At 35.3% G+C, this 11381-nt stretch overlaps 1 protein-coding gene across 1 annotated transcript; it reads right to left on the reverse strand.

Moving 5' to 3' along the window:
- Window positions 1-3866: 3866 nt before the first annotated feature.
- On the reverse strand, window positions 3867-5385 carry LOC111385160 (DNA damage-repair/toleration protein DRT100-like). The gene has a single exon (XM_023009537.1). The coding sequence runs from the start codon at window positions 5255-5257 to the stop codon at window positions 4151-4153; it is 1107 nt and encodes a 368-aa protein (XP_022865305.1). The 5' UTR covers window positions 5258-5385; the 3' UTR covers window positions 3867-4150.
- Between the last annotated feature and the right edge of the window lie 5996 nt (window positions 5386-11381).

The following is an 11381-nucleotide window of genomic DNA, read 5'->3' on the forward strand; positions in this document are numbered from 1 at the left end:
GACTCACAAATGCACCAAGCACTTTTATGCGATTAATGAACCATGTTTTGCGTGCTTTCATTGGAAAATTTATTATGGTTTACTTTGATGACATTCTAATCTATAGCAAGGACTTAAGAGAGCATTTAGAACATCTTAAATGTGGCTTGTGGTTTTAAGAAATGAACGACTTTATGCTACTTTCAAGAAGTGCACATTTTGTATGGATAGAATCATATTTCTAGGATTTGTGGTGAGTGCTAATGGGGTTGAAGTTGATGAGGAAAATGTAAAAGCTATTAAAGATTGGCCAACACCTAAAAACATAACCGAGGTTAGAAGTTTTCATGGGTTAGCTAGTTTTTATATGAGATTTGTTAGGGATTTTAGCACACTTGCCACACCACTTACTGAAATTATCAAAAAGAGCGTTGGGTTTCAATAGGGTGTAGAACGAGAACATGTATTTAACACCATCAAAGAATGTTTATGTAAAGCACCTGTTTTAGCACTTCCTGATTTTGACAAAACTTTCGAGATTGAGTGTGATGCATCAGGATTAGGTATTGGAACAGTTTTGATGCAGGAAAAGAGACCGATAGCATACTTTAGCGAGAAACTGAGTGGGGTAGCTCTTAACTAACCTACTTATGACAATGAGCTTTATTCTCTAGTTCAAGCCTTGGAGACATGGCAACACTACCTATAGACGAAGGAGTTTGTTATTCACACCGACCATGAATCATTGAAACATTTGCGGGGTCAAGGTAAGTTGAACAAATGACATGCACTTTGGATGGAATTCATAGAGACTTTTCCATATGTCATTCGATACAAACAAGGTAAGGAAAACATAGTAGCCGATGCATTGTCACGAAGGTATATGCTTCTTACTTCTTTAAGTGCGAAATTACTTGATTTTGAGTATGTTAAGGACATGTATGAAAACGATCTTGATTTTTCTAGCATCTACAATTCATGTAATAAGGGGGCAATTGACTAGTTCTTTAAGCATGATGGGTATTTGTTTCGAGAAAAAATTATGTGTTCCTAATTGCTCAATGCGTGAATTGTTGGTTAGGGAGGCACATAGTGGGGTTTAATGGGTCATTTTGGGGTAGCAAAGACTTTAGAGATGTTAAATGAACACTTTTATTGGCCTAAAATTAAGATTGACACAGAACGAATTTGTACTCGTTGCATAACTTGTAAAAAGGTTAAATCAAAGGTTTTATCCCATAGACTTTATACACCTTTATCGGTACCTAGCGAACCTTGGATTGACATTTCAATGGATTTTGTGTTAGGTTTGCTTAGGACTAAAAAGGGGCGTGATTCAATTTTTGTTGTGGTGGATAAGTTTAGTAAAATGGCACACTTTATACCATATCACAAAATCGATGATGCCACTAACATTGCGGACTTGTTTTTCAAAGAAGTAGTGCGTTTGCATGGTGTTCCCAAAAGTATTGTGTCTGATAGGGATGTTAAGTTTCTTAGTCACTTTTAGCGGGTCTTGTGGAATAAGTTATGCACGAAATTATTGTTTTCTACAACTTGTTACCCAAAAACCGATGGTCAAACTGAAGTAGTGAATAGAACAATAATACAACTATTGCGCACTGTGGTTAATAAAAATCTAAAGAATTGGGAAAAATGTTTGCCTTTCATTAAGATTGCATAAAATAGGGCCACGGATTCTACTACATCGTTTTCACCATTTGAAATTGTTTATGGTTTTACTCTTTTTACATCCATGGATTTAATACATTTGCCTATGAATGAACGAGGTAGCTTGGATGGGAAAAATAAAACCGAATTGGTGAAGACACTCGATGAAAAGGTAAGGGAGTAAATAGAGAGAAAGAACAATCAACGCACAACACAAGCAAACAAAGGCCGAAAATATGTCACTTTCGAACCGGGAGATTGGGTTTGGGTGCATTTCAGGAAAGAGCGATTCCCAGAGCAAAGAAAATCAATTGCCACGAGGAGATGGACCGTTCCAAGTGATTGAGAAGATCAACTACAACACTTATAAGATAGATCTTCCAGGTGAGTATAGTATTTCTGCAACCTTCAATGTTTTTGACTTATCTCTTTTCGATGCGGGTGCAGATTTGAGGTCGAATCCTTTCGAAGAGGGAGGGGATGATGTGATGCAGGAAGCACAAGTACCAAAGTCAAGTCCAGAGTCGAGCCCGAGAAAAGATTCGTTGATAGTCGAGGGGCCGATGACGCGATCGAGGGCCAAGCGCGTGAAAGAGGAGATGAGATTGCTCGTCAAAGCAACGGTTGATGAAACAATGTTCGGGATGCAAAATGGAGCAAGTTTCGTTGGGGACGAATGCCGAAGAGTATTGGATCAACGTGTTTAAAGCTGAAGAAAACGGAGCTGGAGCATTAAACCATGCGGCCACACAGGTCTAAAGTCCTGCGGTCGCATACACCCAGCAGAAGTCCCAAAGTCGCAGACCAATTGCACTATGCGACCGCATGCTCTAAAGCTATGCGACCGCATAAGCCAAGTCCGAGGCGAATTTTTCCAAATTTCGCGTTTTTTTCCTTATTTTAATAGAATTTCATTATTAGTAGATTTTTACCATAATTAGGCTATCGTTGACGAATTTTGCATTATTCATAGATATTTTTCCTAGTTTACTTAGGTTCTCTAGAATAGTATAAATACTTTATTCCTTATTGTAAAACATTACAACTCTCATATTATTAAATATTATTCGTGAGACATTAATTGCTTTCCCTCATTCTTCGTTGAACAACTTGTGAACTTATCAAAATTAATCTTGTGGTGTTCAAATCAACCGGGTGAGATTCATTTAAATTGCGTAATCAAGAGGTTCGCATATTGTCGACGATTTAGGTTGCTTGGTTCTAGTTTATTGGGTTTAATCCAAAACATTGTTTTTGGTTTTCTTGGGTTTAATTCTCAATTTATTGTGGGTTTGGTAGTGATCGAGCTACGGGGGTTCGCATAATCTTTCTTCATAGTAATCATGCCAGTTGATGTTTGATTCTGCTGAAAAAAAGATTTTTAGTAAATTATGATTAAAAAATTGATGAAATGTGTGGATTAAAAAAATTGAAGAAAATTGTGAATTCCATAAAATACGTGATTAAAATTGAATTTTAAAATATAGAAAGAAATAGGGTCGCATATTAAACAAATTTGTATATTAGAGTATTTTCAAGATACTTTTTAAATATAAGATGTTATCTATTTTAAATAGTCTACTTTTAAAATTATGCTTCGAAAATCTTCTTGGATTAATATTTTAATTTAGAGAGTGGGTTTGACTCTTCAAAATTAGAGAGCCAAACTCACTCTCTGTAATTAAATGTATTCAAGGTTTGTTAATTTTTAATGTAGAAAAATAATAAAATAATATAGAATAAAGCTAATGAAAATAAAAGATACGGAGTACTTAAACATTTCAACTCTATAAATTTATAGATGTTTTTCAAATGGTAGAATATGCTCTTTAAACACAGAGAATCTCTTGAAAATGCTCTTAGTACACACATACATGTGTAAAGCATGAGTGTAACCATAGTCCTTAACTTTTACTTGACCATCACAACCAAAGACGTGTTATCATAACACCAATTTTATCGTAAAATGAAATATAGATATGAGTAGCATGACAACTTATAATTTGGCTTAAGATCAAATTTATTTCTCATCTCAACATGTATATTTTGTCCCATTCGACGAGCTAGCTATTGCACTTTATTAAGCAACTTGCTCAAAATATGATGGAGAACTTGTGTTTTACAAATGTTTCTAACACCGTGATGATTTCTTCCATGACCATTGCATTGTGCATAAAAAATTGACAAATTTTAATCATTAAGAATCCAAAAGGAAATGGACTCGTAAAAGTTGGGGTAAATGATGCCATTTCCACTTTGAAATCAAAACGACATTACTATTCCTCGTTACATTATAACAAAATAATAAAATCAACCAAATGATTAATAAAGCACAGAATCTTTGCCCACTAAAATTATACTCTAAACTTGTAACACACTTTCAAGTGATGCAACCACATGACATAACCGTTACCTGAGAGAGTAATATTAAAATCACAATTACAGCAATAATACAGAAATTAGCCAATTAATCACGCATAAACATAATTAAATAACCAAATTAACAAGCACGGAATAATGGAGATCCACACAGGCAGTCATTGTTGGCAAATGATGAGGCCTCGAGGTGATCGAATGGCGACCCGAGTGGAATCGACCCGCAAAGATGATTGTGACTTAGATCCAAGTGCCCGATGTACTTAGCCGAAGACATTGATTTTGGAATCAAACCCCTCAGATTATTGTATGATAAGTCGAGTTCCGTGAAGTAAGTTTTCGGACCAAAAACATCGGGCAAGTAACCTTCTAACGAGTTTCGACTCAAGTTTAGAATGTTTAAACCCGAGTTGCGTAGCAAACTTGACGGTATCTCGCCGGAAAGTTTGTTACTGTCTAAATTTAGAGTCGAGAGGACCGGCATTGACCCCAACTCGGCCGGGATGGTACCCGTCATTTGGTTCATTGATAAATCTAGATCAGCTAGCCTAAATATTTTGGAAAGAGAAACCGGGATTGAACCGGTGAGTTGGTTTCGGCTCAGTAATGCACGGCTCATCATGGATAGTTCGCCGACGTCTGATGGAATCGTCCCGGCAAGTTTGTTGCTGCTGAGATCCATGTGCATTAAGCTGTTGAGGTTAACAATGGAAGTTGGGATCGAACCTGATATTTGATTATCAGCCAGGTTCAACACAGCGAGTCGACTCAGCTTGCCAATATCCGCTGGAATGTTGCCGGAGATTTTATTTCCGACAAGGTCAATAATGCGGAGGTTGGGAAGTGAGGTTAAGCAAGCCGGGATTTCGCCTGAGATGTCTTTCCAGTCGGCAACGACGAGGGTGGTGAGACGGTCGAGCTGGCATAGGGAAGGAGAAAGTGAACCGGTCATGTAACCAGACCGACCTGCTTTTTCGAAAATTGGGTCCTCGGATTCACCCCGTAGGGAAATGTCGGCAACCCTTTTAACTTCCGGGTCGCAACTGATGCCGTACCAGCCGTTGCAGCAGTCGCTGCCAGTCCAAGTGTTGAATATGCCCAAGTATGGCTCGCTTAGTTGCTTCTTGAATGCTAGCAATGCTGACCGGTCTGCCGGCGGGCAGCCATTGACGGTGAAGATAACGGCTAGCAGTACAGTAAGTTTGAACAAGAAATCTCCCGTCAATTTCATATCTCTCTCTCTCTCTCTCTCTCTCTCTACATCAATGTAGCTGTGTGTAAATATGCGGTTCTGAGCTGAAGTGTGTGCGACTGTGTTTAACAATTGAGGTGATGGGTTCGTACACTCTAGTAATATAAGTGCAATCAGGACGACAATGCCCCGGGAAATGGGAGGAATTGGTTTTTCAAAAAAAAAAAATTGGACTATGACAGTTCATGGAGTGGGTATGGAATGGCGTGGAGTAGGGTAAGGATGAGGTCGGTTATGATACGTTTATATAATATTTACAAGCATATAAATGGTTTCTGGGAGTGCATTTTAGAATAGTAAATTATAGAAAATATATGGTTGAAAAATAAATAATTTTTTTGATTTACGTGTAATATTATTTTAATGAGAATGTGTGGTTGAAAAAAAGAGAGAGAAAAATGAATTTTAAAAAAATGGATACCAAATGGGGCTATAATATTGTGAGATATAATTAGATCAGAAATTTTTCAATTAAATAAAAATATTCATTTTCTTTTTTACATCATGTAAGTGCTTGTTTGATAAGAATTTTGATAATTGATTTTTTTACCATTAGAGATAAAATAGGTTCTATATGTGAGAGAAGAATTCAAAAATAATGACTGAAATAACGAAATAACGATGAAAAAATTGATTTTGTTTGACTTAAAAGTTGTACCAAACAAGATCTAAACTAACTCTATCACGTGCATGGGAATTATTAGGAGGATTCGGTACTGCTGAAGTGAGTGTAGGCTACAGTGATTGTGTTTACTTGGTCAGAATTCAGCCAAAAGTGAGGCTTATTTGCAAAAAAGGCCCCCAATCTATGAGCAGTATGTAGAAACAGGATATATCCTTCCAATCTTGACACTGACATCCTCGTATGAACCTAACTCTTTCTGTCACATTCTGTTTATTGATGGTTAAAAATCAATTTCTTAGCCTCCATTTAGGAAGAATATATACATAGTTTCATTTATAAATGGTTGTAAATGAATGATGGATAAGTTCAAAATATTTGCGAATTCATTCGATGTGATTAGAAATGAAGTTTGATTATTATAAATTTTGCATAACCAACAGAAAGAAAAAATAAAAACTAGCATATACTTTTAATTGAATAAGTTAAATATAAATATAAAATAAAATTGAAAAACACCAAGGAATTCCACCAAACTGCCAATACCCTCTCCCCTTTGGCCAATATTCAAAGTAGAGTTGGGCAAATCTCCTGAACCGAATCGACCGAGCCGAACCGAACCGAACTCGACGGTTCTTGTCAAATTAAATACCCGAACGGGTATCTGAATTGAGAACTGATGGGTACGGTTCGGTTCTCGGTTCTAGACCAAGAACCAAAAAATCGAATAAGAACCGAATCTTTCTAATTTTTTTTTATATTTAGTAAATCAAATTATTTTAATTTTAATTTTTTCTAAACGAATTAACAAATTAACGATTTCTAAATCCAAATTTTTGGCCCAATAATTTGTTTCATTTCTAATTTTTTAATTTTTAGCCCAATTACTCATTTTATTGTTTCATTTCTTAGCCAAACAAGATCAAATCCACTAAATAACCTTAAACACCTACACTAAAGTGCATAACGTTGTCTCGATTCTCGCACTCACTCTCGCAGCCTCGCTAATAATCAAAACCTATACAATCGTCGGGCGACACTGTGACCTCCGATCGAAACTGTGACCTCCGTCGACCGAAACTTTGATCGTAGCGATCATTTGAACAAGTTAGTTTACTAGTCTCTGACATTCAAAAATCATTGAATGTATCAATAGTTGTATTTATATAATGTTGTTCTAAATGTTAAAAAATTTAATTATAGTACAGAACCGAACGGAACCGAACTGAACCGAACGGAACTGAACCCGAACGGTTCCATAATTATATTTGGACCCGACGGTTCTATTTACTAAATACCCGAAAAGTTTGGTTCGGTTCGGTTCTCTTTAGAACCGAACCGAACCGACTCGCGCCCACCCCTAATTCAAAGTTCAAACTCCTTCCGTTTCTCAAATGACCATCAAATCTTCGTAGAATCAAGATTGTCGCTACAATAATATAGAATCAACCACTCATATGGCATGTGATAGGCGAATGAAAACGGCTGATTTTGGTGGCGGTATAACCAAGTTTATGCCATCTAAGACGAATAAGCTTGCAATTAATTATCCTAGATTTTAATTTTGGCGAGGATTCTTGCACTTTGTTCATTTCAGAACAAGACAGAGTATCTTTGTAAATATTGTAAACTTTAGGGAAAGTCTGATCAGACTGCAAGAATATAAGGGTGTGTTCTCTTTGTTGTTTTTGAGCCGTTTTCTATTTTCGATTTTTCAAAACGGTGAAAACGAAAATGGTGAAAACGCATTATCTTTCCCGTTTTTGAAAACAGAAAAAAAAAATTGTGCTGAAAACACAAATGATGTTTTTATTGTCTTGGATGTTTTCTGTGCAAAAATTGAAAAACTTGAAAACGCTTGATCAGACTGCAAGAATATAAGGGTGTGTTCTCTTTATTGTTTTTGAGCCGTTTTCTATTTTCGATTTTTCAAAACGGTGAAAACGAAAATGGTGAAAACGCATTATCTTTCCCGTTTTTGAAAACAGAAAAAAAAATTGTGCTGAAAACACAAATGATGTTTTTATTGTCTTGGATGTTTTCTGTGCAAAAATTGAAAAACTTGAAAACGCTCCCATTTTCAAGTCTCCCGTCTCTCTCTTCTGAAAGTGGTTGGATTCCTTCTTTTCCTTCGCCAGCTATGGATGCTTGTCTCTACTGACGGTCGAACGGAGATAAGTTGTAGTTCCTCGCGATGTGGTTGATGGAGGCGACCTATTCATCACTGAATCTGTTTGTCAGCCGCGAGTTTGCTGTGTCGAATTTCTGCTGTAGATTTCGATTTTCTGTGTTGTTTGTTGTTATAATACGATGTGTGGACGCACCTTGCTAAGCTTGATCGACCTGTGGGGTATAATTAACATGGGCAGCAACTGAGTTGGTCGAATTTGGTAGAAAACCATGCGTGAGTGGCTGTTTTTGGACGATAATTGACTTGATTTTGTTGTCATTTGGGGTTGTTGTTTGTGTAAGGTTGGTGGGGATTGATGAGGAGATGGTGTTGGTGCAAAAATCCGATGGCGTCGGTGGCCGGAAGTCAGGTAGTGGTCGGTTTGTGAGGTGGAAGACGGCAGCTCATGGTGGCTGGAAAAGAGAAAATGACAATTTCGATTTCCAAAAAAGAACACGTTTTTAATTTTCATGTTTTAAAAAACTTTTTTCCAAAATGACAAAAAGAATGTGTTTTCAACAATTTCAAAACAGACACTCAAAACACAAAATTCAAAATGAATTCAAAATTCAAAATTCAAAACTTAAACACAAAGAGAACAACCCCTGAACTTTCGTGATTATAATATTTGAACATAGTTTATGCTTAAATCAGCAAGCATATACAAGTGTTGGAAATTTAATTCATTTATTGTACACCTTAATATTTAACTCAAACCGAGTCGTGTTTATTCCTAGTCGATATCATTATTATTTCAGTTTGGTTTTTTGAGTTGTGGATATTTCTGATTGTTTGTTTATTGCCTACGCACTATAAGATTAGAAGGTAAATGAAATCGTGAATATTATAGAGTTATTATGAAGAATTAAACTCAAATATTGTAAATGTAATTCGCTACCGCTATTTATGCTTTCACCTCTTTATTTTGCATTCATGTATTAAGTCAATTCTTGTACCTTATTTGTGGTATAAATGTTATATGTACTAGGAAATTTATGAACGTGAAATAACCTTATGTAGGTCCATTTGACTTTTCAACTTCATTATTGGGTTGTTGGGATATTTTGGTACTAACATATTGTTCATGTTTTCTACATCTAACTTTTGAGATTTTAATTGCAATACACAAATTAAGAATTTAATTGCATTTAATAATTTACTAATGCATTGCATTGTGAAGAAAAAGATTAATTATAATAGAACTTAAATTTCAAGAAATTTTTTATGAAAGGTAATGCGTATGATAGCTAGAAAACACGAAATTTACGAACCACCTTTTAGTAACTCCTTAATTCCTTTAGGATACCGATAATTGAACACATAACTGAGAAACTTGAATTTTCTATTCAAAGATGCTATTAGAAGGAAATCTCAATTATTCCATGTCAAAAATTTAATCTAAAATACTAATTTGAAACTTACCATATGAATATTTAAACAAAAAAAAAAAAAAAAAATCGGAAAACCCGTGACTTCCATACACTAATTTTTATAAATATGGACAATCTTCGAGAAATTTGTTTTATTTGGTGAGGCAAAAGGCAAGGTTCCACGTGTGATCGTGGACAATTAAACCGATTCTTATACCTACCAATTAAGATGGCTTCCTTTTAGGTATTGTCATGTATGCCATGTGATTATGAATCTATGATGCAACTGCACATACAAAGATGTAACTTTTATCAATTGGACAAGTCCTAATTTAGTATGATAAAGTACATAATATCGACTTCGACCAATGAAAAAAGAAATTGAATATTTAATTTGACGTATCAAACAATTTATTAGCATAAGAAGCTAGTAGTTGCCAATTGATGCAATTGTAATCGAGCTTTTTTGAGATTCTCCTATTGACCATACCATTTTTGTGTCAAACGTAATTCTATATATGAGCATGAATTTTGTTCGGTGCTGCATTTCTAGAATGTGAACTGTCCTATCGATATGGTAGGAAAATAGCTTATAAAATGAGAATGTTTTGGCATACTTTTGAGTCAGACCCATTTCTTCGTTTTGGAAGAACAAAGTCGATTGATGTTTTCTTTTATGAGAACATCAAAATCATATATTTACTTGTTAAAAATAATAATCGAGTGAATGAGAAATTGAGGTTGAAATAGATTGAAAGAATTTGTGTTGAGGGAAAACTATTTTAATTTGTCCCAAAGAAAATTAACAAGACAAAAAACTAATTTATTATAATTACATTTTTGAAGAGTGTAATCACATGTAATATAAGGTTCTCTTCACGTGTGCTCGCAGGGGATGCAAATGAAGAACCGAATTAACCCTTTGAGCCTTGACCTTGGTATCTGAATGTCAGACCAAATTGACGAAAATTGACCCCTTGAAAAAAATTAATAACCAACATAGTAAGCTATATAAAAAAAGAATTTAATAGTGACAAATGGTATCAAAACTTTTTTGAAAAATTGCCTACCAACTTGTTCGACAAGTATCAATACATGTGTCAGTGTCGATACATCATAGTTATAAGATAAACACTTCGTGATAACAAGTATGACTTTGTTAATATGGTAACCTAATTGTGAAGTGCAGGAAAGGGCGTGGGCAGCTACAATAATGGCAGGCGCAGTGAAAAAAGATAACTTGGAGGGTTGGCGCTCATAATTCTGCTGTGGTGACCTTGGATGATGATATTTACGAGCAGTACAAAAAACAATGATGCTCGATCATCAACACAAACCAATGAGTAATGGTATTTAGCTTTACTGAGGTTGCAACCCCAATCTAGGGCATTGATGTAGCATTAGGGTTATTCAACTTTAATTTAGTCACTTTTTACTACTCCATTACCTGCCATGTCTTAAATTGATAATAGTTTCTTAGTTGCGAATTCCCGTCGTAAAAATGTCAAACTCGCCTTTCAGCCCTTCAAAATTTAAAGATAATGTCGTAACTTTCGATTTACCATTTCACTAATGCATTTCGTAGTTATTATGTGAAAAAATTGTTATGCTATAACGATGACTAGTAATTTTTGTTAGCTTGGATGAGACGACATATAGAATGATCGACTGGATTATGGATTTTGGATGTGCCATGATTTCGTGTGCACAAACTTGGAATGGTGTCGGGAAAGTCCATAGTAAAAGATTTATTCTTCCAGTTGCAAAGAAGTACTCATCAGCTACATTATATAATATAGATTTTGCATACAGATTTGGTATCTTTTACCCTAATTCTTGTTAGAAGTGTGACTCAAATAGGAGTCTAAATTGCATTAGATTTCTTACCTTTTTTTGGGACTCTTTTAGGGCTAGATTTTATACTATAAATACAAGGCTCCT

Source organism: Olea europaea, chromosome 3, assembly GCF_002742605.1.
Source record: "Olea europaea var. sylvestris chromosome 3, O_europaea_v1, whole genome shotgun sequence".
Taxonomy (NCBI): Eukaryota; Viridiplantae; Streptophyta; class Magnoliopsida; order Lamiales; family Oleaceae; genus Olea; species Olea europaea.